The sequence below is a fragment of the Ziziphus jujuba genome, chromosome 7 (genome assembly GCF_031755915.1).
Source record: "Ziziphus jujuba cultivar Dongzao chromosome 7, ASM3175591v1".
Taxonomy (NCBI): Eukaryota; Viridiplantae; Streptophyta; class Magnoliopsida; order Rosales; family Rhamnaceae; genus Ziziphus; species Ziziphus jujuba.
In genome coordinates this window covers 10,090,070-10,115,697 of record NC_083385.1, presented here as the reverse complement: position 1 = coordinate 10,115,697, position 25,628 = coordinate 10,090,070, and the positions used below count along the sequence as shown (strand labels likewise).

At 33.6% G+C, this 25,628-nt stretch overlaps 5 protein-coding genes across 7 annotated transcripts; 4 read left to right on the top strand and 1 right to left on the bottom strand.

Annotated features, from left to right (window-relative positions):
- Positions 1 to 1,881: 1,881 nt before the first annotated feature.
- Positions 1,882 to 2,281, top strand: LOC107424638 (uncharacterized). Its single transcript, XM_016034479.4, has one exon. It carries the CDS (start codon positions 1,928 to 1,930, stop codon positions 2,279 to 2,281), a length of 354 nt encoding a protein of 117 aa, XP_015889965.1. The 5' UTR covers positions 1,882 to 1,927.
- A 5,725-nt stretch (positions 2,282 to 8,006) lies between these two features.
- Positions 8,007 to 11,874, top strand: LOC107424689 (uncharacterized). 3 transcript variants are annotated; one of them, XM_016034541.4, is made up of 4 exons: positions 8,007 to 8,413; positions 9,069 to 9,865; positions 10,444 to 10,878; positions 11,417 to 11,874. In XM_016034541.4, exons 2-4 carry the CDS (start codon positions 9,073 to 9,075, stop codon positions 11,590 to 11,592), a joined length of 1,404 nt encoding a protein of 467 aa, XP_015890027.2. In that variant the 5' UTR covers positions 8,007 to 8,413; positions 9,069 to 9,072; the 3' UTR covers positions 11,593 to 11,874. The 3 variants fall into 3 exon arrangements, with proteins under 3 accessions (XP_015890027.2, XP_015890026.2, XP_015890025.2); XM_016034540.4 differs by having other exon boundaries at positions 8,007 to 8,423; positions 9,040 to 9,865; XM_016034539.4 differs by having other exon boundaries at positions 8,010 to 8,423.
- A 451-nt stretch (positions 11,875 to 12,325) lies between these two features.
- On the top strand, positions 12,326 to 16,270 carry LOC107424664 (GTPase ERA-like, chloroplastic). Its single transcript, XM_016034510.4, has 9 exons — positions 12,326 to 12,877; positions 13,923 to 14,068; positions 14,190 to 14,330; positions 14,401 to 14,514; positions 14,601 to 14,726; positions 14,897 to 14,995; positions 15,116 to 15,217; positions 15,604 to 15,684; positions 15,835 to 16,270. Exons 1-9 carry the CDS (start codon positions 12,469 to 12,471, stop codon positions 15,919 to 15,921), a joined length of 1,305 nt encoding a protein of 434 aa, XP_015889996.3. The 5' UTR covers positions 12,326 to 12,468; the 3' UTR covers positions 15,922 to 16,270.
- Positions 16,271 to 18,253: 1,983 nt separating this feature from the next.
- LOC107424650 (mannan endo-1,4-beta-mannosidase 7) lies at positions 18,254 to 21,168 on the top strand. The gene is made up of 5 exons (XM_016034495.4): positions 18,254 to 19,208; positions 19,305 to 19,499; positions 19,628 to 19,750; positions 20,014 to 20,219; positions 20,373 to 21,168. Exons 1-5 carry the CDS (start codon positions 18,885 to 18,887, stop codon positions 20,827 to 20,829), a joined length of 1,305 nt encoding a protein of 434 aa, XP_015889981.3. The 5' UTR covers positions 18,254 to 18,884; the 3' UTR covers positions 20,830 to 21,168.
- Positions 21,169 to 21,646: 478 nt separating this feature from the next.
- LOC107424655 (lipid phosphate phosphatase epsilon 2, chloroplastic) lies at positions 21,647 to 24,683 on the bottom strand. The gene is made up of 4 exons (XM_016034500.4): positions 23,977 to 24,683; positions 22,998 to 23,223; positions 22,288 to 22,361; positions 21,647 to 21,969 (listed from the first exon to the last, which is right to left on the bottom strand). Exons 1-4 carry the CDS (start codon positions 24,322 to 24,324, stop codon positions 21,745 to 21,747), a joined length of 873 nt encoding a protein of 290 aa, XP_015889986.3. The 5' UTR covers positions 24,325 to 24,683; the 3' UTR covers positions 21,647 to 21,744.
- Between the last annotated feature and the right edge of the window lie 945 nt (positions 24,684 to 25,628).

Below are 25,628 nucleotides of genomic sequence, written 5' to 3'. Positions count from 1 at the left end.
GTGGGACAGTGAAAAACAAAGAGACAATGTCTGTAACTAAGCGATGCTCTGGTATATTTCCTTTTTCCTTCTAGAATTAGCTTCTAGTTCAGACATGTTTACACTTCCTTGGGTTTTAATTAATTTTGGGCTTTTGAAATGATAATCGTGCATTGTGGCTGAATATTATAGCCGTCATTTTGAATGCTAGCCTGATAAACGAACAATAGTAGGTTTTGGTTAATTACTAAAAAAAATAGGAGGTTTTTGTGGAAGACAGTGGGTTTAATTCGTGGGAATGGACAACAATGATATATGGATACAACAAAATCAAACTCATGGAGCCTTTTATTTATTCAAGAAGATGGGAGTGGAATAAAAATGAAGCTCAAGTCTTGGTCCAATATAATGGGCAAGCTTAAGTTGGTGGATCAATTCAAGGAGAAAATTTTGCCAATCACGGTGGTACCAAGTTGGCAACAGTCCAAGTGATTGGATGCCACACATTAAAATATGCCATATTATAGTCAACATAACATCTCAATTTATTTCTTTTAAATTTTTTTGGAAAAACGTAAAACCTTTTGCAGATATTACGTTCCTCCTCCATCTTCTTCCCTCTGTGGCTTCACTCTTCTATATCTCTCTGCCAGCCATTTGAAGCTCTACATCAAACACCCTTTAAACTTTTTAGCTTTTCTTTCTCTATTTTTTTTTTTTTTTTTCCCTTTGCAATTCTGAATCACCAAAGCTAGAAATTTTTTGAAATAGACCTATTTTTGGTTCAATTCGAATTTTTCACAATCTAGGTTTGGGCTGGGTACAAACAGGCCAAAAAATGTTGTTATGAGATCTTCCACGGTGGTTTAATAGAAAAAAAAAATGAAGCCAAAAAACAGAAAAGAAGGGTGTTTTACTGTTTTTTCCCTAGCAACTACTTAATGGATATTTTAATATTTTTCCCCCTGCTACTCTAATAATCTTATCTAAGATTTATATTAATTTAACTTTTCTATCTAACTCTTATTGAGTAAATTTGCATTTTTATATCTTAGGACTTTTTTAAGGAAGTTGATGAACAAGGTTTTAGTCTCCTTAGACTGTGATAGCTCAGCTGGTAAGAGTAATCTTATCTATGCTTTCTATGCTGGATTTGAATCTACCAGAAGATAAAGGATGTCTGGGAATATATAATCAATCAAAAAAAAAAAAAAAGCTTTTAGTCTCCTTAAGCATCAACAAAACCGCAATAACTTCTCCAAACAAATTAAATGAAATATGGATCTAATCATTTGCTTTAAAATTTTTGTTCTATTACAAAGTTCACAAACAATTAAGATTGAGAAGCTTTAAAGGCAAAAACCCAAAGGAAGAAGAAACTGTGCAGGACTACACAAAGTTCCAATATAATTAAAAAAAAAAAAAAATTATGCAATTAGTCATGTAACGTGATTAATTTTTAACATCAGTCATTGGATCATTTGAAGCGGCACCAGCTGGCTTGATACCAATAGTAAGAATTTTTCCAATCGACGGCCCAGAACGTTCGAGAGCTGTCAGAGATTGGGAATATAATATCTAATTTTCATTTGTTGGCGATGGCTCGACTTTAAAATATATTAATTTATTTTCCACGCACGGTGGTTGGGATTACAATAAACCAAAATAAAAAAATAAAAAATAAAACAAAATGTCAAACTTAAAATCCAGTGTCTTCATGTTTTCCTTGTGAAAAAGCCTTTTAATACTTTGGACAATTGCGGCCAAACCAAACACAATACATTAAAAAAATGAGTAAATTAAAAGAATGAAGAAGTGAGATAAAAGTAATTAGTCAACTAATTAGAACTAATCATTGAAAATCCAACCAACAACCCTCCATTTTCCATGTATATTTATCTTTTTAAGCTTTCTTGGTGTTCATAATTTCTATTGAGGTTAGCCAAGCATGTTTAGAGCTTTGAGTTCACGGAGAAGTTGTTGCAATCATGAAGGTGTAGCTGATGAACCTACGGTCAGTCTGTTGGACGCCAAGTTGAAGAAGACGAGGAGTTTGACCGCTCGAATATTTGGTTCCTCGTCAAGTTTATCGCAGGAATTATTGCCCGACGGTTCTCAGGTAAAACACAAAAAGAAGGTTAACAAGAGCCATTCACATCCACTATTAAGTCTATTTTTAGCTCGTGGCAAGAAGAAAATGACAACAACAGCTAGTCCTGAATTTGCAAGGTATATAGAATATGTGAAGGAGGGAGGACTATGGAATATGGATTCAACTTGGCCTGTAACACATTATGACTGAAATGGAATTTTAATTGTACCTTCTCTTTTTGAACTTTTAATGAGAAACTTCCAAGAAGCTTTCTTAGTTAGAATATTGAGCAATACTATGAATTAAATTAGTTTTGTTCGTTTTTAGTGGCTGAAGGTAATATAATATGTGTGGCAGTATATGTAGGAATTTGTGAATAGAAATTATAAATATTATTTATTTATTTGATTGCCATAATATTTTAAAATTCTAAAATTTTATTTAAAATAAATAAATAATAAATAAAATAATAAAAAACAATGTTCTAATGAATGAACACGTTTTCAGAGTGGAAATGTGCATGTTATTGGAAATAAAACAACTTTTAACACTTTGTACATTCTGAAGCATTACATTCTGAAGCATTGGGTTTATTCATATAGATGCAATCATTCCTATAATAACTTAATATTTCTATGATTAAAAGACAATAATAGAAAGAAATAGTCGTAATTTTTAGTTTTTGCATCATTCATTCATAAAATAGAGAGAAAGTGAAACACAAAACTGTTCGTTGTTTTTGGAAATTTGGAGTGCTACTATTCTCAGAAAGTAGTCATTGTATCCTGAGAGACATTCGCCATCTATTAATACGTTGAACACCAGTGCGGGGCAAAAATTATCTTAAGACCAAAGAATCAAATTCTTACCTCGACTAACAGGTTTTTCTATCATCTTCTTCTTGTATATGTGTATTTGGTGTTTATGGTTTTAGCAGTAGAAACCCAAATCTAGGACAACAATCTTAAGATAATTATATATATATATATACTTGTTTATAATTGAATTAGAAGTCAATAAAGTTTCTCCCCATATACTTTATGGTAAACCAGACATAAGCAATAAGGAATTCATCATTTCTTTTAAAGTATGATTTTTGCGTTCAGCTACACCATTTTGTTATGGAAAGGTCGAAAACCTACATATAAATACATGAAAATGGGGGGATATCTTGCTAAAGTTGCAGTACCTTTTCCTAAAAAAGGTTAAAATAGGACCTAAAATTATTGACTGTACTTTCATTGAATATGCACAAAATAGTAGTGCATATAGATTTTTGGTGTATAAATATGATATTCCTGACATACATGTCAACACCATTATAGAATCGAGAACTACATCTTTCTTTGAAGATATTTTTTCTTACAAAATAGGAAAAATAGATAGTTCATTAAGAAGGTCTCATGAGGATATGATGACTAGCAATCAAACTCAAAGAGACATAAATGAAGGAAAAAAGGATGAACCAAGACGTAGTAAGAGAACTAAAACATTTAAGTCATTTGGTCCTGATTTTATGACTTATTTGTTAGAAAATGAACCTCAAATCTTCAAAGAAGCAATGTCAACTCCTGAAGCTCCATTTTGGAAGGAAGCAATTGATAGTGAAATTATTAATGCAAAATCATACATAAGAGTTGGTAGATCTTTCACCTGGTACTAAACCATTAGCTTATAAGTGGATTTTTAAAGGGAAATTAAAACCAGATGGTACTATTGATAAATACAAAACTAGACTGGTGGCTAAAGGTTACAAGCAAAAGGAAGGCTTGGACTATTTTGATACTTATTCACCAGTAACTAGAATTACATCAATTCAAATTTTGATTGCAATAGCATCTTTGTATAATCTTCAAATATATCAAATGGATGTAAAAACTGTCTTTTTAAATGGAGATCTAAAAGAAGAGATCTATATAGAACAACCAAAGGGGTTTATAGTTCTAGGACAAGAAAAGAAAGTGTGCAAACTGGTTAAGTCATTGTATGGATTAAAACAAGTACCAAAACAATGGCATGAGAAATTTGATAATGTAATGATGACAAATGGCTTCAAAATTAATGAGTGTGATAAATGTGTATATTATAAAAGCACTCAAAAAGAGTATGTCATGATTTGCTTATATGTAGATGACATGCTAATAATGGGTAGCAATATGGAAATTATTAAAATTACTAAAAAGATGTTGACTAATAAGTTTGATATGAAAGATCTAGTTGAAGCTGATGTGATTTTAGGTATTAAAATTACTAAAACATCAGATGGAATAGTTCTGTCACAATCTCATTACATTAAAAATGTACTTGAGAAATTTAATAAGTATGATAGAGGTCCAGCAAAGACTCCTGTTGACATAATTTTACACCTAGCTAAAAATCATGGTCAAAGTGTATATCAATTGGAATACTCCAGAATTATGGGAAGCCTAAAGTATATCTCAAATTGCACATGATCAGATATAGTTTATGCTGTAAATAAGTTAAGCAGATTTACTAGTAACCCTAATAAAGATCATTGGAAAGTGTTAATTAGAGTTTTGAAATACCTAAGATATACAATGACATACGGGTTACACTATACAAGATATCCTATTGTGTTAGAAGGATATTGTGATGCTAACTAGATATCAGACTCAAACTCTACAAGTAGATATGTGTTTACACTTGGAGGTGCTGCTATGTCATGAAAGTCTTCAAAACAAACTTGTATTGTAAGATCAACTATGGAATCTGAATTTATAGCTTTAAATAAAGCTGGAGAAGAAACCGAATGGCTTAGAAATTTTTTAGAAGACATTCCAAATTGGTCAAAGCCTGTGCCTGCTATATGTATTCATTGTGATAGTCAATCAGCAATTGGTAGGGCACAAAATAATATGTATAATGGTAAATCTCGACATATATGTCGAAAACATAATACCGTTCGACAACTTCTCTCTAACATAATTATAAATATTGAATATGTAAAATTAAAAGACAACCTAGCGAATCCACTTACTAAAAGTTTTGTCTAGAGGGCAAGTTTATAAGTCATCGAGGAGAATGAGATTAAAGCTTAAATCTAATGAATCATCATAAATGGAAACCCAACTTAGTTGAATGGAGGTCCCAGGGTCTAAGTTTAATAGGACAACGTAAATATGTATGATTCATAAGAAATACCGTAAAGTATTAAAAGAGAAAATACTTCTTTCCATTTTTAAGGTGAAACAATATTGCCTGCAGCGTGTTATTAGGATAAGCTATATTTTTAATGATGTCTATATCTTGGAAATCCAAGTGAAATATAGCAGGATATTTCTTACAGACAGTCACCTATATAAGTGTAGAAGTGGGGCCGCTTTTATGAAAATTATAAAAGGCGTAATTCTCTAAAGTACTTATGAAAACTAAGTTGTTCAAGGCTAAAATGAACAAAATAATAAGAACAAATTTTGTGTAGAAAAGGAATTGTGTGATGGTTATTGTCTCAGTTTACATCAAAAGTTGACAATTCAAAGCATTATGCAAATTGATCGATTAGTAAACTCGATAACTATTCACTAAGGAAGATTCAAGGCTAAAAGCTATCTATCCTGATGCAGTTTTTTTTCGTTAAACTCTCTCTAATGTCTGCATAGTCATCTTGCATTAATTTCTATTCATGTGGGGATTGTAGGAATTTGTGAATAGAAATTATAAATATTATTTATTTATTTGGTTGCCATAATATTTAAAATTCTAAAGTTTTATTTAAAATAAATAAAATAATAAGAAACAGTATTATAGTGAAATAACACGTCTTCAGAGTGGAAATATCCCTGTTATTGGAAACGAAACAACTTTTAACGTTTCGTACATTTTGAAGTATTGGGTTTTTTCATATAAATGCAATCTTTCCTATAAAAACTTAATCTTTCTATGATTAAAAGACAATAACAAAAAAAAATAGTCGTAATTTTTAGTTTTTACATCATTTATTCATAAAATACAGAGATAGTGAAACACAAAACTGTTCGTTGGTTCTGGGAATTTAGAGTATTACTATTCTCAGAAAGTAGTCGTTGTATCCTGGAAGACATTTGCCATCTATTAATCCGTTGAGCACCAATGCGGGACGAAAATTGTGTTAAGGCCAAAGAATCAAATTCTTGCCTTTACTAACAGATTTTTCTATCATCTTCTTCTTGTATTTGTGTATTTGATGTTAATGTTTTTAGCAGTAGAAACCCAAATTTAGGACAAAAGTACATTGTAGATAATGGGGAAGAAATTTCGTAACACACGACGACAAAATGAGGAAAATAGCTGAGCACGAGAGATGAATATAGCAGTTGAAGTGGATAAGAAATAGGTGTTTTCAAATATTTGAAAACCTGGGAATCTAAGCACTTTTTTCTTTATCTTAGATTCAGTATCTTTATGATGTAGCTTTCAAAAGTAGATGCCTTATTTGTCCAATACCCATAATTTAATTTGGTGTTTGGACCACTTATCCTCACTCTTCCACTAGATACTTGCCGCTAGTTGATAGACTTGTGATTGGGTGTGAGCGAATTAATTTAATTGTGGCCAATTTTGTTTTCGTAAAATTTATTCATCTTTTATACAGATGTTCTTTTCTTTTTCAAATTCATGTTCTTCCTTTTTTTTATTATTATTATTATACCATAATCAACGTATACTAATTTTTTGATAATGCCAAAGCCGAAGGGATTGACTTGGAGGACCTGTAGACTTGGCAATGCACTGCTTGTAGTCTAATTATTAATTTGGTTGCTGACGAAAATACTTTTCATTTACATCAGTAGATTAGAACATCGACAAAATGAAAAACGGTATGTTATATTTAAGCCTTCAAATTGTCCAATAATCCAATTCCATATATCAGACATTGCTAATAACGTTTAATTAATCTGAATGGAAGACAAATTAAACCATGACATCGTAATTTGAAATTTTATGATAATTATTTTTACAGTTTGACGTAAGACACATTTATCATTGACGCTTCTTTGAAGATTATTACGATTGTTACATAATTTTTTTAGAAATTATGTAATTGTAATTGTAATTCTGTTTTAGATATTTTCTCATAAAGTATGGAAGCCTTCTTTTTGCAAAGTTTGATGATGCATAAAGAAATTGAAAATGAAATGGAAGGGTAGGTTCACCAAACACAAAAACCAAAAAGTACAAAAACTTCTTCTAGAATTAGAAGAAAAAGTGAATTGTGATATTCAATTATCACACTGTCTTTGATATTATATATATAAACAATTTTTGAATCCTATTTCACAGGCCTTTTTTTTTTCTTTTTTTTTTTCCCAACAGAAAGAATTTGACTAAATCTCTGATTAATGGTTGTTGACCAAGTGATTATACTTTTAATGATTTCGCCACAGTTAAATGTTGACAGTTAATTCACCCACCTAAGATTAGGAACAATTCAAGTAAATCCTTCTTCCCTCAATCTCTTCCTCCTCTTCTTATCTTTTTTTTTAATAATTAGCATACTAATTAAATATCAAGCATAAAAAGAAAACGAAAAAAAAAAGGGCAAGTAAATTCTAATTTTTTTCCATTTAAAAAAAAATTACTATTTTGGTTTTTTTGAAAGGAAGACTCACAAGTAATATATGGTAATTTCATGATGGGGTGAGTCATCATGTGGTTTGTTTGACAAGGCAAGTTTCAAAATTGTGACTACCCGACTCAAAAAACGTGGACCTATTAAATGATAGTGTACCACAACGACGACGTATCAACCAAAAAGAAAAATTGAATTTCAATTTTTAAAAGCCGTCTCAATCAAACCCTTGCGCATCACGCACACAAGTTTGAAAAGGTGAGGAAGAGGAACCGCTCGAAGTGCCCCCAAGAAACATAAAATACATAACTTTTTCTGAAGAAAGATAAAATATTTGTATATGAAAAGAATTAGAAATTCAAAAAAAAAGAAAAAAAAAAAAAGGGGTTTTGAGGCGGACGAAACTTCTAAATCATCCAACAATAGGGAAAAGGCGTTTCAAATATTTGCGGAAGACAGAGGAAGAGGCGGTCGTTGCGATAAAGTAATAAAAGAAAATCAAAAATATTTATTATTTATATATATATAAAAAAAGAAAAACAAAAATACTTGGGGAATGGGCTAGCTTTCCTCAAGGTTAGGGAAGGATGCTGAAGAGCCAAACCTAAAAACCAAAAACAAAAAAAGAAAATCCAGAAAATTATGGTGATGCTTCTTCTGCTTTCTATGCCCCCATTCTTCGACTCTGCTCTGATCCCGCTGTCCTTGTTCTTCTCCTCCCTCTCTTCCGCCTAGGGTTTTCTCTACCTGTACATCTCCTTCTATATTCCTAGGTATTCCGAGGTAATCTCTTTTTCTTTTTCTTTTTTTTTTTTTTTTTTGCCATATCTGATTCTCGCTCTGTGTCTTTCGCTTTTTGTTTCTGTATTTTGTTTTTTTTCTTATTATTTGCTTGATGAGATTGTACCGAAGTGTGAGAACATTGAATTCAATTTGTTAACGTTGAGATTGTTTGGTTTTGATCTCCTAGTTGCTATGACGAATAGGTTTGTTTGGCTAATCTGTGTGCACGTTTTTGTTATTCATTTCTTTATTTTTCTGAGTTTTTTCTTCAGCTACCAAACGGTGCGGTAAGACTATTGGAGATTTGGTTCCGTTATGTTTGAGATATTTGTTCTCCTTGCAATTTTTTTTGCTCATATATGTATTGACTTTTGTTCCTGGTTCTATTTAGTTATTTATTTTGAAAAAAATTGTAAAATTTGTTTTTGGTTGTTGAAATTGTTACGATTTAGATTTTTTTTTTTTTTTTTTTTTTTTTGGGGTTGAACTCAAAGAACGTTGATGCGGGAATATCTTGACGGCTGTTAAATTATATGGATTATATGAGGATATAGCTTTGACACATTTATTTCCTTCTCTTAAAGATTCACCACTTTATTAGCAATAAAACTGACAGGTAGCTTTTATTGGATGTTGATGATACAGAGCCATGCCGACATTTACAGCTTTAGCTTTAGATACCTTATTGGAACCTGGAGGTTCAAAATCTGTTGACAAGTCTGTTCCTTACTCAAAGTCTGTTTCAAATGCAAAGCCTGTTCCTAATTCTAAGCTGGAAAGGAGGAATAGTGCATCAGTTGCTGAAAAAAGAGTTCGTCGACCTCCAATAACGCCAGCACTTTATGCTACTCCTGAGGCAACCCCACTTCCTGATTCACCAACTTCGTTTCCTCCTTCACCTTACATAATTAATCATAAGCGGCGAGGGCCACGCCTTCAAAAGAGTTTCTCCGAGGCCAATGTAATGTCAAAGCAAAAAGACCAAAATGAAGATATCAAGGGGTATGCAAAGGATACAGAAACCAAGGTTTCCAACTCAATGGAGAACAACTCTGTTATTTTCACAGTGGCTGAACCTTTCGAAGAAAATGGGGTGAATGGTGTTAGTGATTGTAGCAGCAGCAATGGCAAACTTGGAAATGGTAAAGTGGTACTTGAAAGCAGTAATGGCAAAGTTGGGAGCAGTAATGGGCTGCCTGGTTATAATAAAGTGAAACTAGGAGGCAGTATCAAGTGGAACGGTTTGGCCGTTGAAGCTGAGTCAACGAATCAAGTTGCATTGTTTTCAGAAAGGGATAAAAGGGATAGTGAGCGGGAAGATTTCTTTGATCCTCAGGAATCGATGAGTATTGCAAGTAACACAGATGGAGAGGATAATGTAGATGCAGAACGTTCATTACCGCTTACTACACCACAGGCAGAGTTTTTTGACGCTTGGGATGGTATGTATCTTGTGAAATTTGATTTATGTACCTCATTTTTACCTTTCAAGAGCATATTGTTATTGAATGACTTGTCATAGTTTTTCTCTTCCTTTATTTTGTTATGCTTGATCTTTATGAGAGTTATTGCCTGTTCATAGACTGGAGCAGGCTGGTTTTGCGAAAATATTAATGTCTATGAATTTAGGTGTATTTTTGCTGGTGCATTTCTCTGCATGTGCATGTGGCTCTCCTAAACATTGCAAAGTTATGATATCTATTGATATAAGCAATAGAACTGGAATATCTGGGTCTATTAAGTTATTAAGTGAACAGTGTTAGGTTGGCAAATTATAAGCCTGTAGTACTGATGGAGTGGGAGTTAACAAGCTAACCTAGTTTTGCTTCTTCAAAAGTTTGTGTTCATAAACTAGACATATCTTTATCCAAATTAGGTACTTTAACCTTTTTCAGAAGTTTGATATTGCATTATAACATGCTGAGTATTCCTAAAACTTGAGCAATTGGTTGTGCCACCTTTCAATACATATGTACTGTATTGTGGCGTGATAGCTTACTTGTGGCTCTGCTTCTTATAGAACTTTCTTCTGAGAGTGGGCAACAATCTTCTCTCCGTGACTTTGAAGCAGAATTAAGTGAAATGAGATTGAGTCTATTAATGGAAATAGAGAAGCGAAAACAAGCAGAAGAAGCCCTTAGTGAGATGCGAAATCAGTGGCAGAGGATCAGGCAACAATTATCTCTTGTAGGATTGACACTCCCTTCAGATGCTGCTATTATTGAAGCAAGAGAGCAACTCGATTCTGATCCTGCCGAAGAGCTGTGCAGACAAGTTTATGTGGCTAGGTTTGTTTCAACTTCTATTGGAAGAAGCTTAGCAAGGGCTGAGTTGGAGACCAAATTGGAAGCTCAGATCGAGTCAAAGAACTTTGAGATTGCTCGATTGTGGGACAAACTCCACAATTATGAGGCTATGAATCAGGAAATGGTTCAGAGGAACCAAGATGTTATTGGTAAGGCTTGTTCACTTTTTTTTGGATGACCCTTTTATTTAATTGTTATTTTGCAAATTAGACCAAAGAGAGTGGTCGTTATGCCTTTAATTATTTGTACTTGGTAGCGTGGAAGTAGTTTTTGTGGACATGCATTATTTCCTTATGTGCTGCATAGGTTTGTACATGAACAATATTCTTCTTTTAGTTCTTAGTGATTTTCTTGTGTTAAGTATACCTGTGAAGATTGCATGTACCAAGCCATGTTTACTTCAGAAGTGCAACTTAACATTAGTTTCACGACCTAGATGCATCTCAATTCTATATGTTTAACTCCGCTTTTGGGATGATAATTGGTTTACAATAAGTCAACATCAATTTGGGAATTTTTCATTTCTCATGCTTTAAGTTATTAGCTGGGGTTTTAAGATGAAACACTTTCAATACATCAGTACCAAGGTTCACCGTAATTTTTTATCTCTGATGGCTTCAATTCAAACTTCAGTTTGGTTCTTTTACCTTTATGTGTTTGTCTAATTTTGCTACGTGTTTGTTGTAGAAATGGCACGGCAGGAGAGGGAGAGAAGGAAAAGAAGGCAAAGGTGGGTTTGGGGATCTATCGCCACGACGCTTACTCTTGGCACTGCAGCTTTGATATGGTCTTACCATTCATCAGGAGCAGGAATATCAGCCAATGATTCCCAGCTTCCCCAATCGGATGATGCAGGGAAATAATTATATTTTTTATCCAGTAGTTACTGTGACACCATTCCGTATAACAAAAGGAGAATAAAAAGGTCTTATCCGTACTTATGGATAACTTTCTCTTCTGTTACCAGTTGCATTTTTCCTGTGATCTGAGGATGTAAAGTTATACTCTATTTTGTAGCCATTACTGGCAGTCTTGGAAGGTTATAGATCACAAATAGGAGTAGGTTTTCTCTAATCTATATTGAAGTGGTATATTTAGCTTTTATGGTAAAGCTTACATCTATATACAGAGGAGCATTTGGTCAATTTATGACCTTTTTTTCAATTTGGTACAGGGATAGAAAATGTTGATACCTTAACATTCATGAGTACGTTTAACTAAATCCAATTTTGAAATCAGTATTGGCTGGGCAAGCCAGCAATTTTATTGCTCATGCTAAGTGAAGATGTTTTACAGAGCATTGCAATTTGAACGGACGATCTCAACTTTAAGCAACGAGGGCGTGATGAGAAGTTATGCTGGAATTAGTGTTTGTATGTATGTATATATATATATATATATATGTATTATATTTTATTTCAATGAATTCCTTTTCGATGTTGCCCCAAAAAAAAAATTATTAATACTTTTATACCCTGCATTGAATGATATTATTGGCGGAAATTTTCCTTTTCGTCTTTGAAAAAAGAGGGTAAAATACTCGGAATATTTATGCAGACACGTTTTTCCACCAGAAAATAATATTCTTTAAGGCATTTTTTTTTTTTTTTTTATTTTGGGATAGTTCAGAAAAACACGAAAATCTGATATTCAATACGACGTCGGATTATAGATCTGTTTTTATCCAGTCGTGGATAGGAAACAGCAAAAGAGATATCGTTAACGGTGGAGCTCCGACAATGGAGCTAGTCTTGCATATCTCTGCAAATCTTCCAAGAGAAAAGTTCTTCGCCCATTATTCCTACTCTAAATTTTTCACAGCCCCAGACTACCATAGAAAATTTCCTTATTTAACAAGAAATCCTCTGCAGCAAGCCAAATTTCATTTCCAAGCCAGAAATACCCGGAATAGAACCCGGAAGTTTGTTTTGCTAGGCAAAAAACAGTGGCTTCGGGGTAACGAACAAGAACAGGGCGTAGAAGAAGAGGATGAAGATGAAGAAGAAGAAGAAGAAGAGGCAAGCTCTTATTCTGATAACGGGTCGTCTTTCTTGTCTCTGAGTGTGAAGCCCGACAGGAACATGTCCTTGCTCGACGACTACGAGATGGAGGAGCTAGTGTATGAATCCGACCTGAACCATCGAAGTGGTTAGTCTGTTTTTGTTCCACTTCCAAATGTTAAGTGTATAGGTTTTGCTGACTTACTCATCCTAGTGATTTTCCTAGTTTGTGATAAAGTTTGTCAACTTAAGCGTTTTAGATAACCGTAATGGAATTTTCCCTTTTGAATTTGATGCTTGCCAAAATGATTGAATGAATGGAGGGTCATTTTTATTTGTTTTATTCATAAGATGAATAGTGACTATGAAGCAATTGAAATTAAATGATATTTTGGTGGTGAAGATCATTGTGCAATACATTATGTCTCTTATTTCTGCAAATGATTTTTTTTGTTCTCTTTTAAATAACTGAAATGATATGCCAAAAGTTACAGTATTTCCCTCTCTGAATCCTATTTGTTGAAAATCTATGACTTTCTTTTTGTGGTAAGCAAAACGGTGAGAAATGAAATAAAGGATGTGAACTTTAGTAGCAATTTAATCCCTCTCCCAAAGATTCGACTCTGAAGTGAATGCTTTCCTTGTCTTAAAGAATGAAAGGCTTGTCAAACCGCGCCTTCTTACAGTTTCATTATGATGGCTAAGCTTTGGTGGATTAGATAGAATATACTCCATTCGTTTGGTTCATGATCTTCACATGAGATCTTCTTATGCAAGAATACATAATTCAAATTTAACATAATGAAAATATATTTTTTTCTTTTTTCTGTGAAGAACCTATCTATCATACTAGCAATGACTTTCCGCTTATAGCATTTATTTTTCCATCTCTGTATTGAGTCATACAACTGCCTGACATCTACAGAAACTGAGAAAGCAAGAAAGGGACAAAGAGTAATTTTACTCTTAGTTTTTACTGGAGAACAACTTTTATAATTTAATATGGATTTTGTAATTTTTGAAGCTTTGTTACCACCAAATTGCAAGTGGTAAAAAATAAAGCTTACACTATTACAGTCTGTTTTCTTCTTGTTAATTTGTCATGGTTTGTTTGATGAGTGTCCTGAGAAATATTAGGGGTATTCTGCTTTGTCATTGATTTTGTAAATTGATGAATAAAAATGTTAATGCAGGATATGTGGCTGTACTTGGCAAGCCAAATGTTGGGAAGAGTACACTTGCAAACCAAATGATAGGTCAAAAGTTATCAATAGTTACTGATAAACCTCAAACGACAAGACATCGAATTCTTGGTATATGTTCTGGTGCAGAGTATCAGGTTTGATTTATTTTGATAGCCTATGTTCCTTTATTTATCTCAATTGCCTGTATAACATCCCTTATGGTGAAATTTTTTTGTAATAAGTCTTATTTGCCAATAAATCACCTGAAATTTGCAGATGATACTTTATGACACACCAGGTGTTATTCAGAAGAAAATGCACAAGTTGGACTCAATGATGATGAGGAATGTTAGGAATGCTGCCATTAATGCAGATTGTGTCGTTGTTCTTGTTGATGCATGTAAAATGCCTGAGAAAGTATGGCTCTTGATTGTAGAATTGATCTGAAAGTTTGTTTCTTGTCCTAAAGTCATTTTCTTATTTGTAGATTGATGAAGTTTTGGAGGAAGGTGTGGGTGACGTAACAGAAAAACCACCCATTTTGCTTGTTATGAATAAAAAAGATCTGATTAAACCTGGTGAAATTGCAAAGAAATTGGAGGTAAAAGTAGAAGATTGATATTTTCATTTGTAATTTCATATGTATCTTGTTGTAGTTTATATTTATCCTTAATAAGCTCCTTACAGTGGTATGAGAAATTCACAAACGTTGATGAGGTGATACCTGTGAGTGCCAAATATGGTCATGGAGTGGAAGATGTAAAGGATTGGATTTTATCAAAGCTTCCCATTGGGCCAGCTTATTATCCTAAGGTATTTAGGGTGTCAAGTTCTTTATTCTCTATTTTCTTCCTTTGCCTCTGGGTCACATCCAATAGATATTAAGTAGGTAAGGTAGAATTTGGGGTGAGTCTTACAGTAAATCTTGTCCTTTATCAAGAAAAATGGAAAATCACTTACACTGCTGTTTTACTTATTCTCAGGACATTGTCAGTGAGCACCCTGAAAGATTCTTTGTTGGTGAAATTATAAGAGAAAAGATCTTTATGCAATACCGTAATGAAGTTCCTTATGCATGTCAGGTATATAATAGCTTATGACCAAGTTTAGGATTCTAAAGAAAAGGAAAAGATTCTTTTGATTTTTCTTTCCTAAGGTTATGCATAATGCAGGCGTTCTCTTTTTATTTTTTAATCCTCCAGGTGAATGTTGTGAGCTACAAAGCTAGGCCAAATGCAAAAGACTTTATACAAGTGGAAATTGTTGTTGAAAAAAACTCACAGAAGATAATCCTCATTGGAAAAGTAAGTGACCTCAATTTTTGAGTACTATTAAAAGGTATCGTTTTGTAAACGATATCTGCTATATCATGAGTTGCTATATTTATTTTTGTCATCAGAGCATTTCGTAATTTGAAATCAGCATAAACTTTCACCATGTTTGCCACTTTTCCAAAGATGATGTAAATTTCTTTTGCAAATTAACATGACAAAGTAGAATCTTGGTCTGTTGGAAATATTCACAATGCTTGAAACAAAAGTCAGTATATTAAATTCGTAATATTAAATCTATTGCAATTTAATTTTTCATTGATTAATGATTAAATTCGGAGTGAAGCACACACTTTTCACATAGGAGTGCACAAAACTTCACTGTGGCGTATGATTTTGTATGTCGACAATCCCTGCAGGAGGGAAGGGCTCTAAAACTACTTGCTACAGCATCACGGCTTGACATTGAAGATTTCTTGCAGAAGAAGGTTTATCTTGAGGTACCAACTTATTGCATAGCTCTCTCTAAGGAATCCATTATATTGTCTGTATACTCATTTGCAATTGAAATTGGTTCCATCATATAGAAACCAATTCATTCTTTATATCTGGTGTGGAGAATATTAAAATGCTAGACATGCTTCTAACAGGTAGAAGTAAAAGTGAGAGAGAATTGGCGGCAAGATGAAGGACTTTTGAAGAACTATGGTTATGGGGGACAAATTAAAGCACTATAATGAGGGAGAGCCCCCCATTATTCCCAATTCCAGTGGAGAGAATGTAAAATGGGCTTCGCCAAATTGGTGGAATCGTTCGGAGATCAAGAGGCTGCGTAAAGATGTAAGTTCTGGCTGGTTGATAGTCTCAATCATAACCCTTTAGCCATAGAATTAGTATTTAGTGGTGAATTGTACATCTTTCCCAATCCTCTGGCCCAAATGGTTTTGTAACAGTTGAGCCTTCAGTACTCTCTCTCTCGTGAAAGTGTCGAGAATAAATAATTCTATGGTTTGCGATGTGGGCCCAATGTTAAATGATCTTCTTTCCCAGGAGGTCCACAAGGAAATTTGAAGATCGTTTTTAGTACATGATAATCGTGCTCGGCCCAACCCTGTCAAAGGTTAATGGGCCTAAAAGGGAAGTACAACCACTTTTTGGTGCATTTAGATCTACTAATATGCACAGGAGGTCCGACATCATGAGAGGTTTATAACCTGTGAGAATTTTTATTTTATTTTTTATTTTTTATTTTTAAAGAAAGTGACTTGTGGTTGTGGGAGTTGAATCTTTAAAGAAAAGTTTTAAAATACTCCACTAAACTTTTCTCTAATGTTTTAATTTTTTTAAGCAATTTTGCCATAATATCAAATTGATGTTCTAAACATCTGTTAAGAGTTTGAAGAAATTGACCAATTAGCATTCTAATAAATATGACATATATGTGTATCCTATCCCTTTTGGTTTCTACGAATTCCATGTTTCAAGCAAAAAAAATAAAATAAAAAGATATTTTTAAACAAATTTGATAAAAAATAAAACAAATTGGTATATTATGAATAACTTTATAGGCATCTAATCTATTAATATATCTATTTAGAGTATATTTATTATTATTTGATTGATTTATAACTAATAATTTTTATTTTTTTATGTATTTATTTATTCATTTTTAAGTTATATTAATATATTATTTTATCAAATAGTAATATAAATGTTTTTGATAAATATATTGGTAAACTAGGTACTACCTATAGCAGTACTCATATATTATTAATGTTATTTTATTTTAAATTTATATTTGGTTTGTGTAAAAAGAAATTTTCGATTTAGATTTTTTTTTTAATAGTTTTTGCAATAAGGGATTAATTAAAATATTAGGTGGAACTCGGTAATTGAATAGGTAATAGTATTTTTGTGACTTTTCCAATCTTAGCCCGTCGTTTTCAGTGCATGGCCAAAGGTGTCATGTCCTAGTGACGAGTAATACGCAGATGTCGCACGGTTAAATCTCAGTGAAGATCCAAAAATATTTCAGCGAGGATAGTTCTTTAAAACGTACATCATCTTCTTCTTCTTCTTCTTCGTAAAATATATATATATATAGTAATTTTTTTTTTTTGAGAAAACTTTTTTTATTATTAACAGGACACATGGTATATAAATTTAAATAAAGTCTTTTTCTAAGTTTTAGCAAAAAATAAAAAATAAAAAATATATATTCTTGCGGTCGCTTGCCTTTGATAATTTAATAAACGTAGGTAGACTAATTATCCATTTGGTCCATTTCTTGGCCAATCCTTATTTTTTTAATTTCTTTTGGGAATTGCCAAATCTTTCCCTTAGAGTGTAGTTGAGAGAGCAAATGCACATGCATACCCACGGCATAGTCTTGATGAGAAATTTTGTGGGGTCCAAACAAAAGTCCGAAAAAGAGATGGTAAAATGGGGCATTACATGCTCCTTCTCACATGGTTTTCCACTATGGACCTCCACACATTTGAGCCACGCGGTAAGTAAGATAGATACAGTCGAGCAATACAAAAAGTAAAGGGTATAGTAATTGTCCAAAGAAAAAGGTGAAGGGTGCAGTACCTTCTTTGGCCTCTAGTATTACGTATCCCAAACTTCCAAATTTAATTTTTTGTTTCCCTTCTGGTTCAACGAATAAAGTGACTGATAAAGTGGAAACGATGTGGGGCTTAGATATGGTGGGGAATATAATGGCCACTCGAAAGTTCCTACTAACCCAAATCGCCATAAAAGCAAAAGATGGGGTGTGCGAAAAAGCTTTAAGCTTTTTGACAATTTTGTGGTTCAGTCTAAGGGTTGTAATTCCATCATCTTTCTTGCATTTTCACACTGTGTGTGTGATCGATCCGAATAAGTTCATGTTACATGGGCTACTGTCACTGTCGGTAGCAAATGTGTCAATGTTTTTATTTTTTATTTTTTTTACTTTGCATAATGGGTATGGTCCCGAAAAGAACAATTTGGTGGGAAAAAAAAAAAAGAGATGCTAATGTTAGATCCAGAAATACTAGTACCATATCAGACATATCAGACTCAGATTAATGTTAAGGACGTCAAAACGTGGGAAGCATGAAAATCTACCATTAAATTTTGATTTGGAAACTTCATTTTGAGTTTCATTTTCCAGTGGACCTCCACATGTTTGGCGTTAGGTTGTGGCAAAGCAACCCGTTTGTAGATTACTGGGTCTCACCCTAAGATCATATTGGTAGAGTACATAAAGGCTTTAACAAATTTCATATCTTTTATTTGCAATAAAATTTGCTTGTACGCTTAGACCACCATTGCTGAAGATCAATCCAAGATCTTGTTTTGTCAGTAAATGTTCCTTTTGCAGACAAGAGTATGAATGAAAGGTCTCTGTAGAGTTATATTTGGAATTAACCAATTTACTTTACCCTGAAGCTACATTTTGGAAGATTTCTGGTTTCATTTCACCTCAAAAAGAGACTTGTCAGTTTCTTTCTCGTGACCATTAGTGTCGTCTTTTCTTCTTTGTTTAGCAGTTGTATAAAGACAAAAACTCCTTTGCTCAGGCTCGTGGATAACTGCTTAAACCTTCTCAGCTTATAAAAATATAAGCTCAGATTCTTCTTTCCTCCACATTGTGTATGTGTACGAGTGAGAGAGAGAGAGAGAGAGAGAGAGAGAGAGAGAGAGGGAGACAAAGATGAAGCATTTATTTGTGGCTCTGCTTTTGACCATTTTGGTTCAGCAACAGTGTTTTCAGATTTATGTAGAAGCAGGTGATGGTTTTATCAGAACCAACGGAGTACATTTTCTGCTCAATGGTTACCCTTACTATGCAAACGGCTTCAATGCCTACTGGTTGATGTATATAGCTTCTGACCCATCTCAGAGGTACAAAGTCTCAGCTGCTTTTCGTGAAGCCTCTAGTCATGGCCTCTCTGTGGCCAGAACTTGGGCTTTCAGTGATGGAGGTTACAGGCCTCTTCAATACTCCCCTGGATCCTATAACGAGCAAATGTTTAAGGTACTTCACTTTCTGTAGTTTTATCACATCGCATTTCAGATCCTTAAATTTCCCACCTCAAATAAACTTAGCTGAGTCCCTTTTTGTGGTTTGAAGGGGTTGGATTTCGTCATAGCTGAGGCTAGAAAGCACGGAATCAAGCTTATCTTGAGCTTGGCCAACAACTATGAAAGCTTTGGAGGGAAGAAGCAATATGTGAATTGGGCTAGAAGTCAAGGTCAGTATCTGACATCTGATGACGATTTCTTCAGAAATCCTGTTGTTAAAGGTTTCTACAAGAACCATATAAATGTAAGTGAAAAACACAAATTCAATTTCTTAAGAATAGTTTTTTTTTTTTTCTTTCTGTTTAACATCATTTCAATTGAAACGTATATGATGTCTAATTCTAATTGTTTTTATGTCTCTACCTTTTACAGACTGTTCTTAACAGGTACAACAGTTTTACTGGAATCCATTACAAAAATGACCCAACAATTATGGCTTGGGAGCTTATGAATGAGCCTAGATGCCAATCTGATCCTCTAGGAGGAACTATTCAGGTTGGGATGGTTTTCTTCCTCACCTACGAACCATTAATCTCTCTACCAAGAGGGTCTAGATTTGGATCCCCTCAATAATTGATGCAGATGAAAAAACATTTATTGTTTCACTTACTTCAGCTGTCAACTGTCTCAATCTGTGTTCCTTTTTTCTTTTCTTTTTTTCTTTTTTTTCTTCTTTTTTTTGGGTTCTTGCACCTTTTAATATCTTAAATGTATAAGCTCATGCTGAAAAATAAAAATTACTGGTACTTATTTCACAGGCTTGGATAACAGAAATGGCTTCCCATGTGAAGTCAATAGACAGAAATCACTTACTGGAAGCTGGTTTGGAAGGATTTTATGGTCAATCAACACCTCAGAGGAAATCACTCAATCCTGCAGGTTTCAATATAGGGACAGATTTCATTGCAAATAATCGGATTCCCGGCATTGATTTCGCAACGGCTCACTCTTATCCTGATCAATGGTAGGTATACGTCAACATGTAGAATAATGATTTTCCACTTGACAGGATTGTATTGGTTGCAACTAGAACTAGCTTATCTGAATTGAAGTTCAGTGAAATAGAAATATATCATAAAAATAACAAACAATTTGTTGTACTTCTTGTTATACACAGGTTGTCTAGCTCCAATGATCAAGCTCAACTATCGTTCTTGAACAATTGGCTCAACAGCCATATCCAAGATGCACAATACATTCTTCGAAAGCCATTGCTAATCACAGAATTTGGGAAATCATGGAAAGATCCAGGTTACAGCACATACCAGAGAGACCTACTCTTTAACACTGTGTACTACAAGATATATTTATCAGCTAAAAGAGGAGGAGCTGCTGCTGGTGGACTATTCTGGCAACTTTTAACTGAAGGAATGGACGCCTTCGGTGATGGGTACGAAATAGTTCTTAGCCAGAGCCCGTCAACTGCAAATGTAATTGCTCAACAGTCACACAAGCTCTATCAGATTAGGAGGATTTTTGCCAGGATGAGAAATATACAGAAATGGAAGAGGGCAAGGGCCGCTAGAAGGGATCAGTGGCGGGGTGGAAATAGAGGCAAACGCATAGGAAACTGAGAAAAATGGATTACAAAAAAGAAAAAATGGACATGTCCGAATGATAAAGTAGATTGATTTCACCAAACTTACCGAAGTTTTCTACTTTTTTTTAAAAGTGGTTTTTCTCCTAGAGATGAACATCTTTCGTCCAGGAGAGAAGCTTGCATTACTAGAATTTTTTTTTTTTTTCCTTTTTGGGGTGTATTTTAATTCACATATATGTGTATTTACGTTGAAGTTTGTAAAATGAACTCTTTGCATCGATCTGCCAACTGGAGTGTTTGAAACTTGTATTGTCTTGCAACATATTTCGTGGTATTAGTGGTTTTACAAAATGAAACATATTAATATTGTTTACGTTTTCCTTCTCATGTTTCAGATGGTATCATATAGACAACAGAGACGGAAAAACAAAAAAAAAAAAAAAAAAAAAACCTTCAAAACTATATGTTGGTACAAAGGCAAACCCTAACATAAAATAAGGAAAGTCAAAAACATACAGACGCATAAAAGGATTACCAAAATTTTGACAAAAATAATTTATTATCCGTAGTAATGTTCTTTCTTTCTTTGTTTTCTTCTGAAATTGAAGAACCTTCTCATCCTTGTCCAAACCACAAGGTAAAGAAGAAGCTTCTCATCAACAAGGTCTCATTGCAAACTCCTAAGGAAAAAGGCTACCACCCATAAACTTGACAGAAACTGACAAAGGTTCTACCTGCCAAACGCGAATTTGGCTTGGCCCTAAAGCTAGCCAATCATTTGTGCCCACGTTAGGTGGTAGAGGTCAGTAAATCCTAGCCCAATGGGCTTTGATGTTAATTCAAAACTGATGGAAACAAGTAGTAATGTATTTCCTGTTGAAACGTTCTAGTAAAATTCTGTAAGAATTGCGTCTCCGTTTACAGTTGAATGTTCAATTTATCTAATTCATCATTCATCATGAAACCAATTTTTAAACACATAGTACATAAATCCTATGCAAAATGCCGCAGCAACCGAAACAACAAATATTTGTACCCACAAAGAGGAGAGAAATGCTTCCTCTACAATAGAATTCCACGACCAATACCAGAAAATGGAAAATAATGAACCCAAAACAGCACCCACAACCACTTGGTTGATGGTATGAAGTTGTTGTGAAACTCGTAGCCATGACTGCAAACACAGATAAAATTATGTTTATGAGCAAACTGGCATTCCAACAGACCATAAAGTTCTGCAATAAAAAGCCGAATTACACTACTGCAGCCGAGCCATCACATAACATTCAATTTCTTCACTAAAAACTGTTATCAGTTTTTATTTTATTTTATTTTTTTTGGTAGTCAGTTAAAGAAAATCCCCCCTCCCCCAAGTTGTAGTTAAAAGGGGGAAAAAAAAAATGTTAAAGAACATCAATGCAGTATGAAAGCAAAGGTATTAGAACATGTATCTGTCGAAATTAGATGTGAACATAACAGTTAAAATACTTACAAAATATGATCCAAATACCAATGCAAATCCACTGATGGTCAGCGAAATTTCATTTATCCCTAGCCATTCAACAACTGCAACAGTAGAGAAACAACATGTCATACATCACTGACATAGGGCTAGATTTTGCAAAGAAGAAAAGAAAGCCATCCACAATTCCTCACTAAGACAAACCACCACAAAAGGTACAAAAACAATTCTCTCTTCATGCAATGAAGAAAAAAATCTTTGAGAATACTTGAGTGCTCCCCAGGATTGCAATAATTCCATATTGTATTAACAAGCTAAGATTTATTATATGAAGGCACATGAGGGCAAGCATCACCAGAAGTGTCATTACAAAATGAGACAAGGTTTTAGGAAATTCCAAGAGTGTATTCTGCATGCACCATGTCAGATTAATTTGACATCATCTATGAGATGAGTTATCGGCCAAAAGACTAATTCTAAATTCAAAATTAGATCTCCAATAGCAACATGTTCACCCTGTCAAATTATCCTGCAAAACCCTCCACAATAACATGTCCATATTGGTTTCATCTGCTAGCATTCAAGTTGTCCTCTGCAATTTGGGAGCACCCAGTATAGATTTGAATCAAATACTGCAAGTTCTCATGCATAAAAAGCAAGCACTAGATATCCTCAATTTACCCTATAAAGCATTTCCCTCTCAGTAATGATCTTAAAACAAAGAGGCAATTGAGAATTACTTGACAAAACAACAAACATGACAGTGTAGAAGATGGACTGTGCATGTGAAGAAGGCATCCCAGGGTCAGATCTCAATGTAGCAACAGGTCGCTCTTGGTTTAGAATCCGTTTGAGTGCAACTGAGAGCATGGCATTTACAATAGATCCCATAGCAGCCCACAAGGCTTCAGTATCATGCCTCCCAAGGATCACAGCAGCAAAAAGAGCTGATACAAGCCACTTACTCTGTAAAACAACAAACGCCCCATTAACAACGTTAAAAAAAAAAAAAAAAAAAAAAAAAAAAAAAAGTACAAGTAATAACAATATCACAGTGATGAATGATGATCAATCATATTTCAAACACGGTGGATACTGGATGGAACAAAATTGGTATTGGCAGGGACATGGATAACAATCATCTATGTGTTACTAGATTCAAATGCCCCCGAGTATCTGAAAGTTGGATATAAATCTCCCCTTCAGAAGTTCACTCCCACACCGCGCATCAGTTTCCATTTGAGTGTCATTCTACAGACCGAGTTTTGCTGTCCACATACTTAGTTGCGCAAAACATAGGTCATCTCCACTTTATACAGCCTAATTGTTAATTATTCAAGCTGTTGCAATCATATATGCTTTAACCATTCAGGCACATAACAGAAGAGAGACCCATTTAATTGAGAAACATGTTATGCAAATTAAAAGTGATAACGGTAAAAACAATTAATTAAAGTGGCTTGCTCGTTAATTTTCAGCAGACTTAGATTAGGGAGATCATATACCATACAAGCTAGCTGCAACCAGCTGAATTGGAAGGTATCCAACAAAACAACAAGTTCTCATTCAGAACAACAAAATGAAAAAACAACGATTTACAAGTGAAAAAAAAACCCATTTGAACTCCGCGATTGCTTGCCCAATATCTCACAAAAAATAAAAAATAAAAAAGCTATTTTTGTAATATGAAACAGCAATTGCGAAGTTGAAATTACCAACCAGTCGATTAAGAGTCGATTCCAGCCCAACACTCCTCAACCCAGAGCGAAACTCAGAGGACCCATCAATCAATTCTTCTTGTTCAAGCACCCTAACGCCCTCTTCACCATTTGAGTTCCCAAAACCAGAAGTTTTAATCAATTCAAATTCAACCATGTTCTTGGAACCCAAAAACCTGTTTGTCCCTAAAAGACCTTTCTTGGGCACGAATTCACTAGAGAATACCAATTTCGAGGTGCGAAATCTTGAAGAACACAAGGATTTCAAAGATTTAAACCTATTACTACAAGAATGGTCGGAAAAGAATTTAAGAGAAGGTCGAAAATAACAGCTGGTCGGTGCGAACATTTTTGGTCCTGGCGAAACAGAATAGTGTCATATGAAGTCTTTCCGAAATTTTTATGAGCCCGAGACCCAAAGTCACGTCTCTGGAGGATCGAAGATTATGAGTGATTGGCTGACAAATGTTCCAACAAGGTATCTAGTTTTCAAGACACACGGCGAATCCTACATAATAAATGAGTATCTTTGAAACGTTTTTTGGCATTTTCGGACTGCAAAATATAATTTAGGATGTCTCTTTTTGTTTTTTTGTTTTGTTTTTCACGTTTTAGCATTTATACAAAAAATAAAAAATAAAAATAAAAATTAAAACTCTTCCAACGCAATATTTTTTGTTTGAAGAGAAAATTGGCAGAGCCACACAACCACGGCCAACACCAACCAAGCACCCACCAATTATATTTCGAAGCAAAATGACAAACAGCATCGCAACGTTTGTACCCAGTTGATGATGATAAAACGATAAAAATAATATAAAATTCTCAAAAAAAAAAAATCATAATTTGTGGATAATTTTTAATTCAACCAACATGTTAATCATGCATTGCATACTCTTGTAGATTACAAGGACCACTTAAATATTTGGAATTATGTGTTACACACATTATTTTATTTTTTATTTTTTTATGTATACTCAAAAAATTTATGGACAAAACAAAAAAATTGTATGGGCTACACTCTCCAATTATGATCCAATAGCCCTTACCTTAAAAAGCTCATTATCCAGCAAGTAAATTCAATAGTTTTGATGGCCCATGAAAAATTCATGACACTGGGTTGACAAATGAGAAATAAGCATGGTTTAGAGGGGTCATTTGTCAACTTTTTAATATTGTAACATGGATCATGGGGAGCAAAATGAACGCCACAATCAAATGTAAGTGAGTGACCCACTAAAAAGAAAGAAAAGCAAAACAAAGAATCAGTATTTAAATCTTATACCATGTTGGAGTAAAGATAAAATTAATAGAAATTTAATTTTTTTGGAAAAATAATAATTTTTTTTATTTTAATATTTATTATGAAGTGGAAAAATATGAATTTAGAGAATTAGATTTTTATCAATGTAAAAAAATATATGAGAAAATTATTCCTATCTATATAGGTGTCATTTTAAGAATTCTAAAAAAAATAATTTTAATTTTTTTTTTAAATATATATTTATTCTTAATTTATTATACAATATTAAATTTAATTATTTATAAATTTCAACTTTATCATTACTAACAAAACATATTAAAAAAAAAAAAATAATTCTTAGAAAGTTAAATTTCAAAAATTAATTTTCCCCTCCCGAACACCTTTAAGCT

What these genes read in the sequence shown, in the direction of transcription:
- LOC107424650 (XM_016034495.4), top strand. Translation starts at nt 18,885, where the DNA reads ATGAAGCATTTATTTGTGGCTCTGCTTTTGACCATTTTGGTTCAGCAA. An exon ending in ATAACGAGCAAATGTTTAAG is followed by an intron (nt 19,209 to 19,304) that starts GTACTTCACTTT and finishes TGTGGTTTGAAG; the next exon opens with GGGTTGGATTTCGTCATAGC. An exon ending in CACTCTTATCCTGATCAATG is followed by an intron (nt 20,220 to 20,372) that starts GTAGGTATACGT and finishes TGTTATACACAG; the next exon opens with GTTGTCTAGCTCCAATGATC.
- LOC107424655 (XM_016034500.4), bottom strand. Translation starts at nt 24,324, where the DNA reads ATGTTCGCACCGACCAGCTGTTATTTTCGACCTTCTCTTAAATTCTTT. An exon ending in CATGTTTGTTGTTTTGTCAA is followed by an intron (nt 22,362 to 22,997) that starts GTAATTCTCAAT and finishes CTACTGTTGCAG; the next exon opens with TTGTTGAATGGCTAGGGATA. An exon ending in TGGTATTTGGATCATATTTT is followed by an intron (nt 21,970 to 22,287) that starts GTAAGTATTTTA and finishes CTGTGTTTGCAG; the next exon opens with TCATGGCTACGAGTTTCACA.
- LOC107424664 (XM_016034510.4), top strand. Translation starts at nt 12,469, where the DNA reads ATGGAGCTAGTCTTGCATATCTCTGCAAATCTTCCAAGAGAAAAGTTC. An exon ending in GGCCAGCTTATTATCCTAAG is followed by an intron (nt 14,727 to 14,896) that starts GTATTTAGGGTG and finishes ACTTATTCTCAG; the next exon opens with GACATTGTCAGTGAGCACCC. An exon ending in AGATAATCCTCATTGGAAAA is followed by an intron (nt 15,218 to 15,603) that starts GTAAGTGACCTC and finishes CAATCCCTGCAG; the next exon opens with GAGGGAAGGGCTCTAAAACT.
- LOC107424689 (XM_016034541.4), top strand. Translation starts at nt 9,073, where the DNA reads ATGCCGACATTTACAGCTTTAGCTTTAGATACCTTATTGGAACCTGGA. An exon ending in GTTTTTTGACGCTTGGGATG is followed by an intron (nt 9,866 to 10,443) that starts GTATGTATCTTG and finishes TGCTTCTTATAG; the next exon opens with AACTTTCTTCTGAGAGTGGG. An exon ending in GAGGAACCAAGATGTTATTG is followed by an intron (nt 10,879 to 11,416) that starts GTAAGGCTTGTT and finishes TGTTTGTTGTAG; the next exon opens with AAATGGCACGGCAGGAGAGG.
- LOC107424638 (XM_016034479.4), top strand. Translation starts at nt 1,928, where the DNA reads ATGTTTAGAGCTTTGAGTTCACGGAGAAGTTGTTGCAATCATGAAGGT.